The sequence below is a fragment of the Mustela lutreola genome, chromosome 1 (assembly GCF_030435805.1).
Source record: "Mustela lutreola isolate mMusLut2 chromosome 1, mMusLut2.pri, whole genome shotgun sequence".
Lineage (NCBI taxonomy): Eukaryota > Metazoa > Chordata > Mammalia > Carnivora > Mustelidae > Mustela > Mustela lutreola.
The window spans coordinates 141,224,749-141,248,767 of NC_081290.1; the positions used below are offsets into that span (position 1 = coordinate 141,224,749).

At 35.2% G+C, this 24,019-nt stretch overlaps 1 protein-coding gene across 5 annotated transcripts in view; it reads left to right on the top strand.

Annotated features, from left to right (window-relative positions):
• Nucleotides 1–22,279, top strand: part of FBXW7 (F-box and WD repeat domain containing 7) — a 230,778-nt gene extending 208,499 nt beyond the window's left edge. For all 5 annotated transcript variants that reach the window (XM_059175447.1, XM_059175436.1, XM_059175432.1 and 2 more), the window contains 8 exons: nucleotides 4,897–5,031; nucleotides 9,769–9,892; nucleotides 12,238–12,374; nucleotides 13,487–13,600; nucleotides 14,816–14,997; nucleotides 17,024–17,249; nucleotides 19,024–19,234; nucleotides 20,324–22,279. In XM_059175447.1, the coding sequence (XP_059031430.1) occupies nucleotides 4,897–5,031; nucleotides 9,769–9,892; nucleotides 12,238–12,374; nucleotides 13,487–13,600; nucleotides 14,816–14,997; nucleotides 17,024–17,249; nucleotides 19,024–19,234; nucleotides 20,324–20,592 (1,398 nt within the window). In that variant the 3' untranslated portion in view covers nucleotides 20,593–22,279. The remainder of the gene's footprint in view (nucleotides 1–4,896; nucleotides 5,032–9,768; nucleotides 9,893–12,237; nucleotides 12,375–13,486; nucleotides 13,601–14,815; nucleotides 14,998–17,023; nucleotides 17,250–19,023; nucleotides 19,235–20,323) is intronic.
• Nucleotides 22,280–24,019: the final 1,740 nt, after the last annotated feature.

Consider the following 24,019-nt stretch of genomic DNA (forward strand, 5'->3'; position numbering starts at 1 on the left):
AAAGCCTTGACCAAGCCCCTTATTAAACAGGTGGGGTCTCTGAGATTAAGGGACTTTCATATGGTTGCATAGTGAATTTACTGGTGAAACCCAAGCTTCTGATTACAGTTCAGTGCTCCTTATATTCTTTGCTCCTACCTGTATTTTCTAATTATCTGAAATAAAATAGCACTTACATGGAGAATTTTCAAGTTTGCATTTGCAATTTTGTCCACAAAGCAAGCTTTGTTTCTCTTGATCCTCTTTGAATTTGGAATGTTTTTCCTATCCCCTTAAATATGTTCTCAGATAACTTTACTATGAAAAACCAAAGGTAGATGCTTTTATCCAGGACAACTGTTTTTTAGAACAGAAATAAAAACATTATCAGAATTACGCAGCACTTTTGCAGATAAAGAAACTAAGGCCCACAGAGGTTAAACTGTAATCTAATAAGTGGCAGTATGTTCTCCAGAAGTTGGGTTTTCTGAGCCCCAATTCAGTGCTCTTTCCACTATTCCTCATTAAAGGTTTGTGTGGGTTGTTGTTACTTGTTTTAATATAGTCATTAAATGCTAGGTTTTCAAGTTAATATATACTTTTTGCTGGTAAATCATGTATGTATACAACATTTGGAACCAGTCTTGGAACCAGACTAAACAAGTAAGTTCTAGTAATACTGTCAAATATAAATACTAGAAATACTTTCTGGAGAGAATTTTGAGATTGTGGTGGTGTGGTATTTCCTGATTCTTTGGGGATTCATTTATTTATTCAGCAAATCATTACTGAGCTGCTGTCAGGTGCTAGGTTCTACTTTGGATTTGGGACATAGTAGTAAACAAGACAGACCCAAACCCTGAACTTATAGTCAGAAGGGGAGTGGAATGGGGAGGGGAGTGTTGGAACTGGTTTGCAATTTTAGAAAGGTTGTCTAGAACAGGTCTCAGAAGGAAGGAAGGAAGCAAGCCATGTGGATATCAAGGGCAAGAATGTTGCAGGAGTAGCACGTGAAAAGGCTCTGAAGCAGAGAATGCTTGTTGTGTTTATGGCTAAAGGGAGGAAACAAGAGGGGTAGGAGTAGGAAATTAGAACCTTGTATAGGCCAACCTAAAGATTTTGGTTTTTGCTTTGAAGTGGGAAGCCACTAGAGGGTTTTAAGTAGAATATCACTGTTTTGTGGAGAACAGAATGAGGAGGGCAAAGGTGGGAAGCTGAGAGATTGAGTAAGAGGTTATAGGAATAATCCAGGTGAGAAATAAAAGAAACTAGACGAATGTAGTTAATGGTCAGATTCTGATATATTTTGAAGTTTAAGACTTTTAAATTGTTAAATAAAATCTTAAAAAAAAAAAAAAAAGACTTAAATTTGTTGATAGACCAGTACCATCTAACAGTGGTGAGAATGGGAGAGTCAGGGATGACTCCAGTGATTTTGGCCTGAGCAACTAATAGAATGGAGTTACACTTTACTGAAATAGGAAGGATTGTGGATGTACATATTTGAAGAGAAGGATCGTGGAAATGCTGTTTCTATTACATATCTTAGAATACATATCGAGTAAGCAATTTTATGTAGTGGTCTGGAGTTAAGGAAGAAATCCAGGCTAGAGAGAGCAAAGTATCTGTATGGCTCATACCCTTGTTTGAACCATCCAAGAGATGTGATTTTAATGAGCAATGAGACTGTTGAATATGTGTGCTTGTGGAAACAGTCTCATTTACCATCTAGTTTACAGCCTATGTTGCTAATCCTTGTCTGTGATGTACTTTTCAATAAAATGTCACAAAGTACCCTCTGCTGAATGTGTATATAATTTAAATCAAGGTATGCTTTTTATTTGACTTGTTAAACCCCAACTAGTGTTTATTTTTATTTTTTAAAGTTTTTTTTTTTTTTTTTTTAATTTACTTGACAGGTAGAGAACACAAGTAGGCAGAGCAGCCGGCCTAGGGAGAGGGAGAAGCAGGCTCTCTGCTGAGCAGGGAGCCCCATGCGGTGCTTTGATCCCAGGACCCTGGGATCATGACCTGAGCTGAAGGCAACCTCTTAACCGACTGAGTCACTCATGTGCCCCCAAATAGTGTTTAAAACAAAAACGTTGTTGGGGTACCTGGATGGCTTAGTTAATTAAGTATCTGCCTTCAGCTCAGGTTGGGATTTCAGGGTTCTAGAATCAAGCCCCACATCAAGCTCCCTGATCAGCGGGGAGCCTGTTTATCCTTCTCCCCCAGTGACTTACCTGCTTGTTGCGTGCTCTCTCGCTCTCTCTCAAATAAATAAATAAAATCTTTAAAAAAATAATTTATGCAGGCACAGTTTTTGTCATGGACTTTTCCTTAAATATATAGAAATTTCTGACACAGTTTTTAATGTTTAAGGTAGGAATCAGCTATTTGTCTTCTGTTCTGTCTTTTTTCATTCTACACCCTATCTCCTAAAATCCTTGATGAAAGACGCACTTATATATCATATATTGATAATGTTTTTCTATTCCTTTTTTTCTTAAGAAAACAGTAACAATACATTAATTGAAAAAAGGAAACATCAAATATGTATATTACCTTAAAGTAGAAATATTCATAGTAGATATTAATGTTATTAATCTATGTAAAGTATATAGAGTAGTAATATGTCGAAAGATTTTCACTTTTCACTGTAAAAGATTACCTATGATATCCTTATTTTCATATCAAAATTTAACCATAAACACTTCCAAAAACTATTTCTAGGACAGGCATTCATATTTGCAAAGGGGTTTAAAAAGTTTGCAATAAGGGGCTTCTGGATGGCTGAGTCAGTTAAGCATATGCCTTCAGCTCAGGTCATGATCCCAGAGTCCCCGGATCAAGTCTCCCATATCAGGCTCCCTGCTCAGCTGGGAGTCAGCTTCTCCTTCTGACCACCCCGCTCCTGCTTTTTCTCTCTCTTGCTCTGTCTCAAATAAGTAAATGAAATCTTTAAAAAATGATTATGCTACAGAGTTACTTAAAGCTGCATTTTAATCTAGTTAGCATAAGTTGTCCATCACCCACATTGGCATGTCCGTATAGTAGTGTCCATGAATCCTTATATAGATGCAGAGGCACAACATGTTATAAAAGCCCACCTTCAGTCCTGAGAGGAATGTAAATCAGTAAATCAGAGTTTATAGTATTAATACTAAATGATCAGAGATGAGTGGAGATAGATCAGTGTAAGTTTTATCAAAGAGATAAATTTTGAACCAGGATTTGAAGCTGTGTGAGGAAAACTGAACAAGACCATCAAACTTTAACTGCTTTTAATGGGTCATGTGTATGCAGATACATGCATATGAGTATCTGTGTGTCAGTCCTCACCCTAACTAAAAAGGGTGAATGTTCTAGGTGCATGTATATGTAGAAATGAAAGAATATGATTTTTTAGAGCCTGGGTTTCCTTATATTTGGGGGTAAAATGCGAATGTTTCCCAGGGTTTTTTGATTAAATAAGGTAATATTTGTGGTAAGTACTATGGGAGGAATACGGCTGAAATGTTTGATAGTATTAACATAATCTACACTTTATGATAGGAAAGAAGAAATGAAATTCATTGTAGATATTAAGGGGGTAAAACATTTTTTACATACTTTAAAAAGTATTCTAAATAAGGCTTCTCGTCTCCTCAGTATATCTCAGTTTTCAGTTGTTACCTGTTTCACATGTTATAAGATCCAGGTGCCTAATTTGAGCAAGAAATGGAATGTTAAAATCCAGATCCTTCTAGCTCCAAACCCCATCTATTCTCTCTTCACCTGCTTCCAAAATGGGCATAATAATTCACAAATGTACCTAAATCATCCTACTCAAGGATGTTCCTTCACTTAAATATCACAAGGCTATATAAATGTTTTATGTGGAGGCGCCTGGGTGGCTCAGTCAGTTAAGCATCTGCCTTCAGCTCAGGTCATGATTCCAGGGTCCTGGGATTGAGCCCCACATTGGTCTCCCTGCTGAGCAGGGAGTCTGCTTCTCCCTCTGCCTGCCGCTCCCCCTGCTTGTGCGTACTCTCTCTCTCTTTCTGGAAAATAAATACAACTTTTAAAGAAGAATAAAGTAAATGTTTTACATGATTATTGTGTGGGGGGAATTCTAACATTTTAAATTTTTCACATAGCTTTTTAATTTTTCCTCTTAAGAATCATGGCTCTTCTGTGCAGATGATCCTCACTGGCAAAAAAAAAAAAAAAAAAAAAAAAAAAGATGTTTTAAATATTCCTAGTCTAGTTTAAAGTAGCTCATATTTTTAAAAGTATTATGATGTGTTTTTGTTTTTCCATAATGTAGTGCTTTGTTTCTGATCCTTTTGTTCATACTCTAATTTTATTACTAAGTTACTGTTTTATATTTTTGCTACTTTTTATCTGAAATTATTTTCACATAATAAATCAAAGCTCTTTTATTTTGTGGAAGGCACTTGTCAGATATGCAGTATATCCAGTTATTAATTTTTTTCTAAATGATGCTGCCAGTTTCTTAACTCTTAGATGAGTGCCTTATTAACACCATCAAAAATTTTATGGTGCCCACTAGAAAGAATACAGAGAAAGGAAGATCATCTTTCAAAATACCCTATTTACTCAGTAGCCAAATTGATGTTTCCAGATAAAACTTTGATTTCTCAGCCAATATCTTGATGGTACATGAACATATAATATTTGTAATAAATAATGTAGTGCAAAAATATTTGTCAAAACCATGGCTTTTTTAAATTAAAAAAATAAAGGTAGCTAGTAAATTTGATGAGACATTGATTATCACATCAATGACCTATGGAGAAAATTTCGCTATAAGTAGCCACCTTTTATGTTATTTGTAAATGTGGTTTTCCTTTATGAGCTTGTAATTTGAGATATCTATTCAAATAATAAAAATCTCTGCTTCCCTTTTCATAGAGCTGGAGTGGACCAGAGAAATTGCTTGCTTTAGATGAGCTTATTGATAGTTGTGAACCAACCCAAGTAAAACATATGATGCAAGTGATAGAACCCCAGTTTCAACGAGACTTCATTTCCTTGCTTCCTAAAGAGGTAAGGGTTATCAATTATGTTCTTCATTGGGTGCTATTTGAAAATATAGCTCAATAACAACCATCTTTAAACATGGTCATGCTAATTATGGTATTCAGTATTGTCGGCTTAACACTCTTAATTAGTGTTAAAGAGAGTTGTAAATGATAAGCTGCCATGACTTAATAATATCATTTTCAGATCAAGTATATTTATGGACTTATTAGGTGATTTCTTTCCACCACTGCAGTAAGTCATACATAAGAATAAGCTATTGAGTTCCATTAATTTGATTATTTTTTTATTTTGATTTTTTCCCCCAGCTTATTTAAAGTCCAGCCTTGTCATGGTACATTTATTATATATAGTAGTAGATTTTTTTAGAAATTCTGATTTTATTAAAACAGCAGTGTTTTTTTTCTTATTTTGTTGTTTATTTATCCAAAGTCCCAAATAGTCCTTAACATTTTGTGATTCTATAAATTATAGTTCTGTTAACTTACATTGTGTAATTGTTTTGAAAAATATGGAATTTCACATGTATATCTTTTTCTACTGATCATTCCTCTTCTTGCCCCCATCTTTCTCTCTCTCACACACATACATACAATCATAGATTTCCTGCATTGATTATATCCTTATAACATTTCTTTTGGAATCATTTATGCTCATTTGTTTTTATAGCTTAGATGTAGTTCTTTTACTGCTGTTATATGCGTCACAGTTTCATTTCTGTCTGCAAACAAATAATGTAAAATTAAATAATCAATGTCACCATGGTTTATATTTTCACAAATTATATATGTGCCACTAATTACATATCAGCTAAGAAGACAATATATTAAACAGTAATATATCAGTGAAAATGATCTGGAAACTTCAAATATGAAAAGAGTCAACTCTTTTATCCATTCTAAATATCCTATGGATATTAAACATCGTCTCAAAAATAATTTCACATCGGATATGAGTAAATAGTTTTATCATATTTAATGTATGAAACTAAGCATTACTCCAAGAAAAAACAAACTAAGATGCTACTGCTTTGAAATGATTTTTTTAAATGGTTAAAAAAAAGTTGCATAGTCCTAGAAAGAATTTTTTTATTTTTGCTGGCTCATTCTAAAACTGAACCCTTTGAATGGAATTGGCTTAGGAAATGATACAAACTCTCTTTGCTTCCAGAAGAACATTCGTAGTAGGTAGCACTTTCATAAGTATTTGACTGAAAGTCAAGTTAATCACCTCTGATATTATTATGGTATATACATCATGGTTTCCTTGGCTGTCCCCCTTATTTTAGAAGGTAGTATTTTTTTAATATACAGACTTCTGCTTAGTCTCGTTTGTCCCCTTATCTCTATGAGTGGTGATTATTTTGTTTTACTTTATTTGTATTTGCATAGTAACTTTAGAACACTCAAAAATATGATTCAAAGTCAGGAGAATATGAAATATTTTTAAGAGTCTAAGAATTAAGCACAAATTATTGATAACTGATGTAAATGCAATAAAGATTTTCTTGGATTAACTCTCCTTTTAAAGATTGCGTGAGGAAATAGAAGGAAGCATAGATAGAAGAATGAGCAAGGGCTCTGACTCTGCAGATCATCTGTGTTTTCCTTTTTTTCAACTAGTAGGAAGCATTTCCTATTTTGGGAAAAAAAAAATGCTTCTTTTTATATGTGGCGAAATAATGGTATAGGTCTAAATCTTTAAGGAAACTATTATCTTATTAGAGACTATGTACTATTATTATTTAAAACATCATTACCTTCATGTCAGGAAATGGAGTTAAAATAATTTTCATATAATTCCTTTCAACAGATCTCAGAGCTCTTTACCAACACATTATTAAATCTCAAAACCCTTGAAAAAAATCTCACTAGTCTCACATGGGAGGCTTGTGATAAACAGCATTATCCTTATTTTGTAAGTGAATACCAAGAAAAGCATAGTGATATAGTAAATGGCCTAGAGTAAAACTTAAATTCTTAACATAGGATCAGCCAACATTTTCTTTATTCTTTTCCCTCCCTCTTTCAACTTAGTTCAACCCATGGAAATATAGCAGTTCTGGGAAAGTATTATCTAACTTTCAAGTATAACATGGTTGTCTCTCATGTAGGTTACATAAGAGAAGAACAAAAAAGAGCGACTCACGCTGAAATTTCAAGTTTGGCCAAAGAAAAGTTAATTTTATAAAACAGATTTTCAACTTAAGAGCTTCTGTCTTGTGGAAGTCCTTAGGAGGAATTACTCTCTAGATTTTACCTTTAGGACAAATGAATAGAAAACTGCATTAGCCAGACCATTTTAGTTGGCTGTAAGAAACCTGTAATTCCCTGCTTTGGTTTTCTAAGGATGTAGCTCAGGACAGTGCCCACTCTCTGGCCCCTGTAAGGAACCCTGTTTGACAAAACCTTGCTTCCTTTGAGGACTTGGTATACTTCTTCCATAATAAGCACTAAGAATTGTGTAACTGATTGCCATTCCCTTTTTGCTTGGCAGTTTAATTAAAAAACCATATAAGATGCTGTTGCCAATATATTTGTATTCTACTTTCCCCTGGTTTAAACCTTCTTTTCTGATTTATATTTTTACTGGTTCTGATTTTCTTATTCATATTTTTTATTTTGCTGTGTGTGTTTTCTGAAATACTTAGATGTTTTGAATAGAACTGATTAGATTTAAATAGAATAAGTTGAAGTTCATGGTTGAATTAGGGTCTTTGCTATTTTAAAGGAAAGTGTGCCAGTTACTGTGGGGTTAGCACTTCAACATTCTTAGCGCCTGAGTGTTTCTTTACTCTTTAAAGCAGGCATACCCTAGACTAGGGGATCTCACAGTCACTGGTATTGAAGGATGTTGTAACTGATGGTTTGGGTGTACCTTTGAAATCTAAGGTGCTCTGGATTTGTTTTCTAACCTTTAAGATCCAGTGACTGTTTCTGTGAATTACGTGATTTCTACTTCAGCTGGATAACTAAGCAAAGAAGAGCCTTTTTCATGTGACCATATTAAATATCTTGGGCACTAAATAGCATCTTTTCCACCAGTATAACTTTGTGCCTGATAATTTTTATGTTAAATATCAATTTCACGTAGAAGAAAAAGAATATGGTGTTATCCCATTACTGATATACTGACACTGAGGAAACTTTTCCGGGCTTTGATAGATTGAATAATTTCCAAATTAAGTGACTTATGGAGTATCCTCTAAAGAAGTACAGTGTTGAGATATATATGTGTTTGTGTATTTGTATATGTGTATACATACACACATATACGTAGCTTGTTGAATATATAGTTATGCCTTTTTATTTAAAATGTCTCCGACTAAATGGGCTTCTCTGATAGACCAAAACTGATCATTCCACAGAAATATTTTTACTGTCCAATAGTAGTAGTAGTATTAAATTGAATACTGACTGGTTGGAGTACTTTCTATATGAAATGTACTCAATAAATATGTGATTAATGATGAACTCTCTATATGCAAAGTTCTTGGGTAAGCACAATTTATGTCATGTAATTACTGTTTAGTATCAGAAAACAATTCAAACTGTGCTTTTACTCCCCATACGGCCTTTAGCCATTTGAATGATAGTTTGTTTTAATACTTTAATTTAATTTCTGTGAAAACTAAACTTTATTGCTGTGTTTAGTTCATTTTGATTCTAATATCATAACTTAAATTTTTATGTGATTAGTGAGGCTAATTGGATAAGCATACTCAGAAGCTACTATTCCCTTCTTTCTTCTTTCTTCTGCCCTTATTTACTTTAATAGAGTATACATACTGAAAAAAAAAGTTGATGGTTTGGAAATATTGGAAACAAAATTTAAAATCAGTGATATACTGAAGAGCTAGTACAAACCTACAAAAATCTATCTGGCCCATCAAGAAAATCCCCATAAACAATGTAAAGTAATTAGAACCTAATTACTTTTATATGCCTGTGGAGCAGTTTATTAATTGTTGGTAAAGGGTATAAATGTTTGAAAAGTTCATCATTGTGATAATAAATACTTTTTGTGGTAAAGAACTATTAATTATATCTGTCAGGAGTGATCTGAAATCGTATCACACAGAATATCTAGAAATCTCATTTCTTTTAAAGATTTTATCTATTTATTTGACAGACAAAGATCACAAGTAGGCAGAGGCAGGCAGAGAGAGAGGGAGGAAGCAGGTTTCCCACCGAGCAGAGAGCTCGATGTGGGGCTCAATCCCAGGATGCTGAAACCATGACCCGAGCTGAAGACAGAGGCTTTAACCCATTGAGCCACCTAGGTGCCCCGAAATCTCATTTCTTAATTTAAGTCCTGTCTTGAGTGAATTTACTTGGTCATGGGGAGAGAAAAGCACAGAACCTAAACAACTAGTAAAGTATACCTATATACATAAATGGTAGAATTCTCGAGTTGGGGCTCACAGAACAAAGGCAAAAGCAGAGACAGAGAGGCTTAATAAGTATTCCTTGAAGAGGTGAAGCTGATGGAGTGAAGTTCATAAAAACCAATACAGTAAGTTTTTTAAGTCTGGTATATATTTAAGATTGACTATTAGAAAGTACTCCCTTTTGTAGTTAAAGAAAATAGAATGTAGAATTATATTACGTTTATCTAGAAGTACTTCATTCTATAGAAGATTGTTCTAGATAAGTTAATTATTTATATGTTAAATATATATATATACACGCACACACATATATATTTAAAACATGGGTATATTTTGCTTTTTCCTTTCCATAGCTGGCACTTTATGTGCTTTCATTCCTGGAACCCAAAGACCTGCTACAAGCGGCTCAGACGTGTCGCTACTGGAGAATTTTGGCTGAAGACAACCTTCTCTGGAGAGAGAAATGCAAAGAAGAGGGTAAGGTTCAAAATCACAGAGAGAAGATCTTTATACTGTGAAAAAGCAAAGTGATTCAGAAAGCAAATAGAAAAAGTAAAAATTAGAAGTTTTATGTGCATGTAGACTAAAGTAGTGGATAATTGAGAAAAGAACTTTGGCAGCCTATCAAAGAATCAAGAATGAGTCTTCATTTGTATTCACCTTCTTATATAAAATCCACAGGTTATTCTACACATTCAGATGAGCCAAATCTTAGAGCTAACCCCTTTAATGAGCACTAATAATTAATAGGAAATAGGTCTGATTTGCTTCCCAGTCTCTAGTATAATTAATAACCAATGAAAAGATCAAGATGAGGATGATTTAAGGGAAACCTGAAAAACAAAACACAGACCCATAGATACAGAAAGCAAATTGATGGTTGCCCGAGGGAAGGGTTGCTGGGGCGGAGGAGGGAGGGTGGCAAAATGATGTAAGGGGATTAAGAACTACCAACTTCCAATTATGAAATAAGTATGTCATGGAGATAAACGAAAGCATGGGAAATATAGTCAATAATATTGTAGTAACTTTGTGAGTTGACAGAGGATAACTAGATTCATTATGGTGACCATTTTGCAATGTATATAAATATCGAATCACTATGCTGTACACCTATTAATATAGTATATCAGTTATACCTCAATTAAAAGACAAAAGACCTAAATATAAACTTTTGCTTAAAATAAGATATTTATCAATTTCTACCAGTGATTTTATGGATGAGAAAGGTGTCCTGCCTCTCCAATATTTACAATTGAGATAAAGGTTATAATTGCAGCTGTCCTTGGGAGACATACTCACTGACTGGAATCCACAGGAATGAGTGACTTTTCACTCACGCACTCACAAAATAGAATAGAATAGAATAGAATAAGGGAAACCCTAAAATTATATTGACAGTAGTCAAATATTCCATATTATATTCGTTCCTTCCGTAAATATTTATTGAACACCTCCTATGGGCTAGACATTCTTAAATGCTGGGGATATAATAGTGAACTCCCATTTTCTTCCCATCATGGAGCTTATGTTCTTGAAAACTGTGGGAAAAAAAAAGAAAAAAAACCTCCTTTCTTAGTAGAAGGTATCATCCATATTAACTAAAGAAAGAATCTTTTTTTTCCAGCAGGCATATAGAAAAATTATATTTTTGAAAAAAAATGTAAAGATATGATTTATCTCTGATAAGCAGAAATTTTTAGAAACAGTCATAGAGCATGAGACAGATACTCTGTAGGTTATCCTCCCCTTCAAGGAAGTTACAAGTGAGTGAAAGGTCAAGATCTAAGACAGTTGGTTTCTAATCCTGCCTCTGCCCTGTCCGTAACTTGGACTAATTAGTGAAGAGAAGGCTCTTCTCAAGAATCTATATTGTACGAAATGGGATTAATCATCCCTCCCTTACCTTCTCTCATAGAATCATTATTTTGATGACTTTAAAAATATCATGCTAACATATGCCTAAGACCGAATTTCTTCTAACCATTTTTAAGTGTACAGTTCAGTAGCATTAAGTACCTTTGTGTTGTTACACAGTCCATCTCCAGAACTTTTTTATTTGTATTGACTGAAAGTCCATCCCAATTTAATAGTAACTCCTTCGTCCTCCTCCCTGCAGCACCTGGAGACCACCATTCTGTTTTCTGTCTCTATGAGTTTGACTACTCTAGATGCCTCATATAAAGTGGAATCATTTGGTATTTGTTTTTTTGTGACTGGCTTATTTCACTTTGCATACTTGTCTTGAAGGTTTATCCATGTGGTGGCATGTGTCAGAATTCCCTTCTATTTAATTCTGAATAAATATTCCATTGTACACACACACTTTGCCTCTTCATTCATCCATTGATGGGCGCTTGGGTTTCTTCTACCTTTCGGCTTTATGAATGATTGCAGCTCTGAACATGGGTCTACAGATATCTGTTCAAGTCTCTGCTTTTAATTCTTTAGGGTGTATATCCAGAATTAGAATTGCTGGATGATATGATAATTCTATGTTTAATTTTTCTGATGAACCACCATACTATTTTTCATAGCTGCTATACGATTTTATATTCCCACAAACTTTGCATAAGGGCTCAAATTTCTGCACATCCTCACCAGCATTTCATAGGATTATTTAGAAAAAGAAATAAAAAAGTCAGTATGAAAACATGCCGTAGAGAATGCAAACTTTATATTATTGTTTTATAATAACTCTTAGAAATTGGAGAGCATCCTGTATTTAAGTGGTTTTGAGCATGGGAGGAAATTAGATACATTATAAAATGTGTAATTTTTATTGGCGACAGCAGTTATACTCTCACTCTTTAAAACTTTAGGTATCGATGAACCATTGCACATCAAGAGAAGAAAAGTAATAAAACCAGGTTTCATACACAGTCCATGGAAAAGTGCATACATCAGGCAGCACAGAATTGATACTAACTGGAGGCGAGGAGAACTCAAATCTCCTAAGGTAACTGAACTCTTGCACAACAATAGCAGCAACCACTGATCAGTTTTGGTACCTAGTATGCTCTTCTTGGCCAGCAGTGTAACTTGACATCTATATACTGTAGAAAGAAAACAGTGTATTTTTAAATAACTGAACGTGTAATGGATGATAGTTCTCTATTGCTAACTTCTCCAGTCTGACAATGGACTGTACTTGAATAAAAGATGAGTTGAAGTGCTTGTCATTCTACCGTAGGTAAATGAAAATTTCTGAATATCCTGTTGAATTTTGTGTCATATACGTTTACCTGTGACCATGCAGTTAGAACATGATTTTTTGAGGAGTGCCTATTTGTTTTGGGTGTTTCTTGTGAGTTTTATTTTTATAAATTTAAGCATATCACTGATTTTCTGTCTCACTGTAAGTATATAAATAGTGGTAAAATGCTTGAAATTCTTAGATGTATTTATACAACTGGAAAAAAGCAATTAGGGAAGATACTGTTAATGTGTAACTATGTATAGATTATGACAAGTGTTGTTTTTTGAGAGAGTGAGCGGGTACAAGTGGGTGAGGGGAGAAGGGCAGAGGGAGAAAGAGAGAATCTCAAGGAGGGTCCATACCCAGCATGGAGCCCTACTGGGGGCTCAATCACATGACCCTGAGAGCATTACCTGAGCGGAAATCAAGAGTCAGACCCTTAACTGACTGAGCCATCCAGGAGTCCCAGGCCTTTTGTGTTTTAATTTGAATAAGTTGATAATTATTGTTACTCTTGTCTTTCTAGGTTGTAGGTGCTTCTGTTTTTGTGTGTGAAAATTGCAAAACGGAGATGCATTTTTTTTTGTTTGAACAGATAAATTATTATACATTTGTGTTTGAACCATCTTTATGATGTCTTGACTCACTCAATTTTAATAGTTGATATCTCTCATATAAATCATAGAATTGGAAAAAATGACATGTTTAATACTTGATTCATCATTCGGGAAGGATGATACTTTGTGTTTTATATAAATTATAATTTTAGAAATAGACTGTAGATTGCCTTTCCTATTTATTGCTTTTCTTTTCACTAGTATTTTAAAGAACATTTTTTAATAAGATTTCGAATCTGTACATTTATCTTGTAGGTTCTGAAAGGACATGATGATCATGTGATCACATGCTTGCAGTTTTGTGGTAACCGAATAGTTAGTGGTTCTGATGACAACACTTTAAAAGTCTGGTCAGCAGTCACAGGCAAAGTAAGCTTACTTCTCTCTACACTTCACTGTTTGTATATGTCTTTGCAAAGATCAACCAGGGAAAACATGGGTTCATTTTTGACCTCAGCTTATTTCGATAACAAATATCAGAGCTTCTAATTTAGTTTTTTGCCTGGCAACAAAGATAATGTTCCTCAGGATAGGGATGTCATTAGTTTCTTCCTGTAAATAGTCTGTCTATCTTTGTGACTTCATTATTGTATGATTTTTACAGACGTGCTTTATCTTTTTCTTGGCTTTATTTTTCATACTTTTACTAACCACCTCAGTTATATTATCCTTTTTAAACTTTTTCAAAACTATGATTGAGGGGTAATTGTTTTTCTTTGTAGACTGCTTTGTTGATAACTTACCTATAGTTTAGAAGTTAAATAATCATGTTAATTTAGACTATCTTAAGCCTGGTGAGATGAAAAGTAAAGCAGATACAGTATTTAAGTAGGAGTTTGAAGAAAAAAAGCAGTCCAAGCAATCAGTTTCACTGCATGCAATATTACATCCTAATGGTTCTGTGGTGAATACTTATTTTTATCTGTCCACTGGAGAATGTTTTCAAAAATTAAGTAATTGACCAGCTAAAAAAACAGGAAAATGTGAAGGGGAGAAAACCTGTCTTTAAAATGTCTTACAGCATGCTGATTCTTGGGCAAGAACCTTCTAAATATTCCAAGTCAGATGTTAACATTTTTTTAAGGCAGCTTCATATTTCCGTAGTGTAATATTAGTTTTGGACTTATTTCAGAGTTTTAATATCTGTCTTTACTTGTCTAGAAGTACCTTGCCTGGCTCCTCTAACTATTGCCTTGGGGCAGATTCAGATGAAATGTGGTATGTAGCCACACCTAACACGGTTGGCATTCTTTCATTAAATCCATTCCTATGGAAGAAGCCAAATTGCAATTTTAGCATTATTTCGTCAGAGAGACCAGGTTGGGGCTGTCATCCTTTAATGAGAAGTGTTTTACTTTCTACATACTTGTTGTCAGTTGTATCCGTGTTTAATATATAATGCTACTGAATAAGCAAAGCGATCAACAGTGATGGTATCATGTTATATTGATGTGAAAAATTGTTTTCTGATGTGCCAGACAAATTCTGTGAATAACTTTACCCCAGATTTTAATGAGCTACTGAAATATTATGTATATCGTTTTTCTTTCTACCCGAAAGTAATCATCTTAAGTGTTTTTCCAGTGTCTGAGAACATTAGTGGGACACACAGGTGGAGTATGGTCATCACAGATGAGAGACAATATCATCATTAGTGGATCTACAGATCGGACTCTAAAAGTGTGGAATGCAGAGACCGGAGAATGTATACATACCTTATATGGACATACTTCCACTGTCCGCTGTATGCATCTTCATGAAAAAAGGTAAGGGAAAATCCTTTGATGGTTGGGAATTCTTCCTCTACTTCTGAATTTGAGGTTTTTTTGTGTTGTATAATACAGTGTTTATTAGAGAGATAGTGATAGTGCGCTCTTAAATTAGACTTTAATTATTAGACTTAAGATGTTTCTATACTAACAAAGCAGTAGTGTATTGCCTTAAAATTGGGGGATTATCTTTAAATTTCCTTCTTCATTTAATGGCATTGTTGGCTTCCTGCTTGAAACTCTCTTCTCTACTCTTGGGTGGCACTATTTTGTTCTGTATCTTTGATGACTCATCATCTCCAAAAAAAATCTTTCTCTCTCGCGCACGCACTCTCTCTCTTTCTCTCCCTCTCTCTCTTTAATATATATATCTCTGCTAGCGGGACCATTCAATTATTCAGGCTTCAAGCTTCTGAGTCTTAATTACCCACCCAACCCTATCCCAACTCCATCCTGTCCCCTTATATCGAGACAAAAGCTGAGGTCTGTGGGGTTTTGTTGAGTCTCTCATTACTGATCACCTGAACTAGTGACATAGCTTTCACACTTGGTTTTCTCACCTGTTACACAACTGACAGAGAATCCTTTTCTAATTATGATCACTGCCTTTTGAGAGCCTTCTGTTGTCTGTCAGATCAAGGAAGAAATCCTCAATCCAGTTTTCAAAATAGTTGCAGCCAACCCAGACTGCTTGCCTTTTTTTCTTTTCATTGCCTTTGCTGTTGCTTTGATCTCCTCCTACAAAGCCCTTCTATTAAAGCCTTTTCGATCTTCTATTGGCATGTCTTCAGAGTACCTTGTTAAACAAATGTGATTTCGACTTCATTTGTCAAAAAAGATCTCTCTGGCAGTCCTTACCATGAATCTGCTACAGTCCTTACCTTTAATTCTGTCCACAACATCATCTTTGTGAGAACCATTACATTAAGTAGATTTCACGCTAGATTTGTAATATGTGAATAAAAATACCTTTTCATTTGTAATTTGAATCTACTTTAAACAGTGTGCTTTACTATTAAAATTTGGGGGAGTTGATATTAAGAGACCTTGTATTTCAGCTTCCATTATATTCTGCCTTAAATCTCTCGATGTTCTTTTCTACTCTTCCAAATGTAAAAACTGTGGCCTGTCTTTATCTCTTAAGAATGACATGCAGATACCTGAGTTTTCAGCTCTCCTTCGTAATCCAAAGGTGATTGCGATGTTTGTATCACTCCAGTCTTCAGAAGAGCATAGCTTTAATAATGTTGGCCCAGATTTTTAAGGGATTTCTATTGCCTCCCCATGTGTATCTTCTCCAAAATTTGCATATCTTAATACCTCCATAACCTATTGACTATAATTATAAGCATAAGCAGCCTTTGTTTGAAGATATTCTAAAATTAGTTTGTTACGAAAATTATAATGGTATAAGGCCATATAATGGTATATAATGGTATAAAGCACATATCTTTACCTATTTAAATTCCAATTTCAGATTTATTTTGTTGAATAACATTTATTAAATTTTTTTCCTAGTCACAAAGAGGATGTATGTTTATCACTAAAATTTTGGGAAATGGCAGAAAGAATAAAGAAGAAATACAGAATTTTTCAAAATACTCCCACCAGAGTTCTCCCATTAACGTTTTAGATATGTTGCCCACATTAGCTTTTTATTTCTAAAATCAAGATCTCTTGTATGTATTTGAGCCGGCAGCTGCTGCTGTTGCTGCCATTGCTTCTGCTTCAGATGCAATACAACAGTCTTCAAACTGTCCCATAGAACCCCGGGTGCTACACGGCCGCTTATAAATGTGGGAACCAAGCAGGTGGAATTCTGGGCTTCCCAACTTCCCATCCCAGCCAGGATGACTTGACTTTTGGATGTTTATATATCAAAATTTTATATAGGATTTCTTTGAAAACGGGTGTTCCTGCTTAAGAAAAGAAAAAGTTCAGTAACCAGTAACTTTATATGTCACGTTTTCTCATACTGTTAAAAACTTTAATCCTTTTTTTTTCGTTTGTTTTCCCCCTACAGAGTTGTTAGCGGTTCTCGAGATGCCACTCTTAGGGTTTGGGATATCGAGACAGGCCAGTGTTTACATGTTTTGATGGGTCATGTAGCAGCAGTCCGCTGTGTTCAATATGATGGCAGGAGGGTTGTTAGTGGAGCATATGATTTTATGGTGAAGGTGTGGGATCCAGAGACGGAGACCTGTCTACACACGTTGCAGGGGCATACTAATAGAGTCTATTCATTACAGGTAAGAGGTCGTATCTCTCCTACCCCTTAGATGCTTTCCTGATGAATTATGAGATTGTTTTACTCAGATAATCACTGTCAAATTGCTGATTCAATACAATCCCAAAAAGACAAATCACATTATCCTGTTGTTTACATATGCTTTTAAATTGGCTTGGAAAAAGCATAAACTTATTGAAATAATTTGTTTCATTTTTTTCTGTGATCTGTTTTTCCTCTAAAATATAAACATTAGTCTTGGAACCTGAAACTTTGGAGCTCTAAGTTTTACTATATTAATTAGTGGGTAGATAGTCTCATAGGAAAATAACCTGGATTTTAATAAACTTCTTAGCAGAGAATTAATTTGGCCAAAAGCTGCCCCTTTGCCTTGATAGCTGAAAGTCGATGGACCATGTATTGTGACCCATTCCCATTCGAAGTGGAAGTGGAGCTTTCTGCATCAGGCTCCTTTACCATCAAAGAGCTACTGATCTGTAGTCATAGGAAGTAAATTTGACTAAACTGATTTTTTATTTTTTACATTTGAACATGATATTTTGGAATGAATTGTATTTTGAAATAGATTAAGAGCAAATTTAGAAAATGGGTCTTGTTTTATTTTCTGAAAGACAGCATTTTCAATTTTTCTATTACTTATGTAATTTATTTACTAGTTACTACCTATTAGTGATCAGCAAGATTAGTACATAGTCACAGTGCTGACAGTTCTCTGTTCTTGGAATATTTGTTTCTTAATTCATGGAATACTGTGTCTGTGTCACAAAATATCAATATATAATAAAGGTATATTAACTTAGAAAAGGTTACGAATTTGGAGGAAAGGGAATTGACTGAAGTTGTTTTTATGTTTTGTGATATATTCAGTACCTTAATGAATATAATCTCATTTAAGTAAACCAATAGATTGAGAAGAGGTAGCAGTATTATTCCAGACCTTCTAGGAATTGATATTTATTGACTCCTGGAGAAGAGAGGCTATATAGCTTGCTTTTGTTATCAAAATGCCACTTCTTGTAATTCCAGATGTAATTACCTGTTGGTGCATTTCCTAATTAATATTTGGTTCTTGTAAGTGAAATTTTTATTTTACATACAGTTTTAATGGAGCTCACTTCTAAACATCCTGAGGGTTATCTCTAGTCTTTTCATGCCATAGGTTTATTAACAAACACAGCATTTATCATGGGCTGTCAGTAGTTTCAACTTTCTGTTGGGAAGTAAGACTCCAATGGTAATCCTTATTGAATGATCCATGATATTTAGCTGTTCATCTGTGGCCAGATGATCTGAAAGTAACATGCTCATTTTACATGTTTTGTTTTCTTTTAATTGTTCCTGCATCTAGTTTGAAGCCACTGGCCATAAAAAAATTAGCAATTCTCAGGGCACCTGCATGGCTCAGTCAGTTGAGCTTCTGACTCTTGATTTCTGCTCTAGTCTTGATCTCAGGGTCATAGAATCGAGCCCTGCCTTGGGCTCCATGCTCAGAGGGGAGTCTCAGAGGAGATTCTCTCTCTCCTATCCCTCTGTCCCTCCCATGCCTCTCGAAAATACATAAATAAATCTTTTTTAAAAAAATTAACAATTCTGATAGAAGCTTCTGAGAACATAAACTGTAGGTTTGCTTGATTACCTGTACTTTACCTTGTTACTCCATTTTGTTCCTGGCATTATCTGTTTCCCTGCTTTATTTTTCTTCCCTGTAGGATTAAGGTCAATAAATAATATCAAGAATATCGCACTTCTAGTCTAATAAGCTGTGTCTATTGTAGTTTGATGGCATCCATGTGGTCAGTGGATCTCTTGACACATCAATCCGAGTGTGGGATGTGGAGACGGGGAATTGCATTCACACGTTAACAGGACACCAGTCGTTAACAAGTGGAATGGAACTCAAAGACAATATTCTTGTCTCTGGGAATGCAGATTCTACAGTTAAAATCTGGGATATCAAAACAGGACAGTGTTTACAAACATTGCAAGGTAAGTCTTGGCTACTCAGCTTTAGTTATGTTCATCAAAAATGGGATTGTTAGAAGAGAAATACGGAGCTTTTATGTCACAAAAAGAATTAACCTCATACAAAATAAAAATGCTTATTTTGGATAAGTTTCTGAGCATTTTCACTGTGACATGACAGAACTAGGTTACCCTTGAGAAATTGTTTTAAATTATGTTTTTAATACTTTAATACTTCCTACATGTACAGTTAACTCTACCTAACCTTAAAGAACAATGTGAAGAAAGATCTAGGCTATATCATAAAAGCAACAGACTCTTTTTTTTTCTTTTTCAGTGATTTTTTTTTTTTTTTTAATTTGTAGTCCAATTTTAAATTAAAGCACTACCCTATCTGGGGCGGGTTGGGGGCCGCGGGGGAGCATCTCTAATCTGATAGAAAATTGCTTAGGCCTCAACTTAGATCCTTTAACCATCTGCCTAACTAGGATGGAAGGAATAATAGCACCCAGTAAAATGAAGAAAGAAACATGTGAAAACCACTAATACTAAATGAGGCACAATAGTGTTAACATTTTATATCATGATTAACTTCTTTTTATTGGTCATAGCCCTGAAAAGTGGTTTTTTTTTTTTTTTTTCAGTGAGGCCATCTGGTGGGCCTGCACTGCAACTTTTTAGTCATTGGTTGTGTCTGTTCCTCAGAGTTTTGGAATTGTGGTCATTCAGCCTTTGCCTTTGAGTGGTCAGTTCCAAGTGGTGAGGGTGGTAGATTTCCTGCCCATTCATCCATCAGCAGAATCTGTGAAACTGATCTGTCTCCATCACCACTAAGAAAGCTCTTATTTACACAGACAGAAAACAAAATGCGTGCCTGGTAGCTAACCAAGCTTCCTGGAAGACAGAACTCTTGAAAGTTAATGCTTCAGTTACAAATAGCTACCAGATTTTTTTGCAACCCCGCTGATCCTAAAATACTCACAGTTTCTAAATATGCAGCATTTTAAATATTTCATTTATTGTATGTTCTAATGTAGTAGGCTACAATTACAGTGTAACTTACCCATACCCATGATTTCTAACCAGTAATTTAATTCCTTTGGTTTTGCCTAGGTCCTAACAAGCATCAGAGTGCTGTGACCTGTTTACAGTTCAACAAGAACTTTGTAATTACCAGCTCAGATGATGGAACTGTAAAACTATGGGACTTGAAAACGGGTGAATTTATTCGAAACCTAGTCACATTGGAGAGTGGGGGGAGTGGGGGAGTTGTGTGGCGGATCAGAGCCTCAAATACAAAGCTGGTGTGTGCAGTTGGAAGTCGGAATGGAACTGAGGAAACCAAGCTGCTGGTGCTGGACTTTGATGTGGACATGAAGTGAAGAGCAGAAAAGACAAATTTGTCCAGATGTGTAGACAATATACTCCCTGCCCTTCCCCCTGAAAAACAAACAAAAAACAGAAAACAAAACAAAACAAAACAAAACAACAGAAGAAAAAAGAAAAAAAAAAGAAAGAAAAAAGAAAAAGAAAAAAAAAATCCCTTGTTCTCAGTGGTGCAGGATGTTGGCTTGGGGCAACAGAGTGAAAAGATCTACAGACTAAGAAGGAAAAGAGGAAGACATGACAAACCGTAACTGACAAGAGAGGCGTCTGCTGTCTCATCACATAAAAGGCTTCACTTTTGACTGAGGGCAGCTTTGCAAAATGAGACTTTCTAAATCAAACCAGGTGCAATTATTTCTTTATTTTCTTCTCCAGTGGTCACTGGGCAGCGTTAACGCTGAAGCTTCGTTACAGATTCTGTTAGCCTGTCCTTTTACCACTGAGACCTAGGAAGGGGCTACAATAACACCCAAACGAGGACTGGCTGACTTTCTCAATAGAGAGCATCTGCAACAAAAAGTCATTTTTCTGGAGTGGAAAAGCTAAAAAAAAAAAAAATTACTGTGAATTGTTTTTGTACAGTTATCATGAAAAGCTTTTTTTTTTTTTTTTTTTTTTTTTTGCCAACCATTGCCAATGTCAATCAATCACAGTATTAGCCTCTGTTAATCTATTTACTGTCGCTTCCACATATACTCTTCAACGCATATGTTGCTCAAAGGTGGCAAGTTGTCCTGGGTTCCGTGAGTCCTGAGATGGATTTAATTCTTGATGCTGGTGCTAGAAGTAGGTCTTCAAATATGGGATTGTTGTCCCACCCCTGTACTGTACTCCCAGTGGCCAAACTTATTTATGCTGCTAAATGAAAGAAAGAAAAAAGCAAATTATTTTTTTTTATTTTTTTTCTGCTGTGACGTTTTAGTCCCAGACTGAATTCCAAATTTGCTCTAGTTTGGTTACAGAAAAAAGACTTTTTGCCACTGAAACTTGAACCATCTGTGCCTCTAAGAGGCTGAGAATGGGAGAGTTTCAGATAATAAAGAGTGAAGTTTGCCTGCAAGTAAAGAATTGAGAGTGTGTGCAAAGCTTATTTTCTTTTATCTGGGCAAAAATTAAAACACATTCCTTGGAACAGAGCTGTTGCTGCCTGTTCTGTGGAGAAACTTTTCTTTTTGAGGGCTGTGGTGAATGGATGAACGTACATAATAAAACTGACAAAATATTTTAAAAATATATAAAACAAATAAAGTTGCTGGTCAGTCTTAGTGTTTTACAGTATTTGGGAAAACAACTGTTACAGTTTTATTGCTCTGAGAAACTGACAAAGCAGAAACTATACAGTTTTTGTAGTAAAGGCGTCACATGCAAACAAACGAAATGAATGAAAAAGTCAAATGGTTTGCCTCATTCTCCAAGAGCCACAACTCAAGCTGAACTGTGAAAGTGGTTTAACACTGTATCCTAGGTGATCTTTTTTTCCTCCTCCTGTTTATTTTTTTTTTGTTTGTTTTATTTATAGTCTGATTTAAAACAATCAGATTCAAGTTGGTTAATTTTAGTTATGTAACAACCTGACATGATGGAGGAAAACAACCTTTAAAGGGATTGTGTCTATGGTTTGATTCACTTAGAAATTTTATTTTCTTATAACTTAAGTGCAATAAAATGTGTTTTTTCATGTTAGTATGCCTGTTTCTTCCACTGAAGTAAATAATACTTTATTATAAATATTTAGGGTTTGTCTCTAATCTTTAAGATTTCAAAGTCTTAGTTTCTTTGCATTCCCTGTAGTGTGACATAGATATCAATACTTTCAGGCCTGTTTCATACAGCTAAAGTTAGAATAATGTGCCTAGAATGTAAATTGGGTTCATCGCCTTAGACTATAAAGGTGGACACTGCACTGTCCATTACTCTGGATAACACTGGATGTATAAATACAAAATATGGGTTCCTCAAAGAGTCACAAAACTTTTGTGATGGTTACAACTAGAATTCCTATTTTTAAAAAAAGCTCATTTTTAAAAAATGTGATCACATATTGAGTACTTACCAGGAATGTTCCCCGAGGTATCTCTGAAGGCCCACCCTCCCTGGGAAGTAGGTACTGTTCTCTCCTTGAAAGGTGAGAGCGGAACTGGCTCAGACTGGTTAGGTGATTTGTCCGCAGTCAGATCACTCGCTGAGAGCCAGTATTCACACCCGTGCTCTTTAAGGAGAAAGAGACCTAGAATTTTGACAGATTTTCCAAGAGCAGAGTTTTGGAAAAAAAATAAATCCTTCTGGTGGTACTTTCAGGCTCTTCTTTTGCTGTTTTAGTCAATAAATCCAATATTTTATAATATGAGTGAAAAGATGAAGTTGAATTATTCAAATTATGTAGCCTCTCAGATAGCAGGTTCTGTTTCCCACTCACCTTGTCTGTATTTTTAACAGTTTATTTAATCCCTACATTTAGTCCCCAGGCCATAGATGAAAATCGAAAACTTAATAACAACAGATGCTGCTTAGAGAATACAGTTCTCAAAATCATAACGTGTGTTCTTTACTCCTAGAGCAGCAATTCTTGGGCCTCAAGTTCCCAGAGCTACTAAAGCCGAACATCAGGGAATGGGGCCCAAGAATCTGCATTTAAACTAGTTCGCCCAGTGAGTCATGTTCACAGCTTAGAACTGCTGCCTCAGATCCCTACCATTGCCCATTTGGTTAATTAGTCCCCAGCACGTTAACAGGCACAGGACCATCAGGGAGAAGTGACAGGTTAAAGGAAATGGCAGAAAAACCACATGGCTAAACAGGCAGAAATTACATTAGGTCTTGAGTGAGGGACAAGTGGCCCTGCCTGCTTTAGAATAAACCAGGGCGTAGCCCAGAGCCATTACTACTATTCACGTCAACAACCCCGAATGATCAAGAAGTTGTAATTCTATTCGGTAATCTTGAAACTGCTTGATTTTTCATAATACAAATGTGGCTTACTTGTACTACAATGAAAGGAGAACATCATCTTCAGCAATAAATGTACACTATAGAGTAGAATTGGGCTTACAGGATTTGCAGACAAATAGGTGGAAATTCAAATCCCAGTTTTGTAATACTGTCTAGTTACAGGAATTTCACCAGATTTCTTGACCTCCTCTTCCCCCATCTTTTAGTATGTAGACAATACCCACCTGCTAAGGTTATTGGAGGGATGAAAAGAATTGATACAAAGTATGTGACATCTGGTGGCACTTCAAGCTCAATACATGGTAGCTACCACTAACACTTTAGGAAAAGAGACCCAGATAACTGTAACTTTCTATATTTGGGAACAAAGAATGTCTTCATGATTCATTCAGGTATGTCATAAAAATAGCGTTTCTCTCTGTATCGCAATTTACATTTTTTTAAGTGGAGTCCCAGACTTCTCACTTGAGGCCT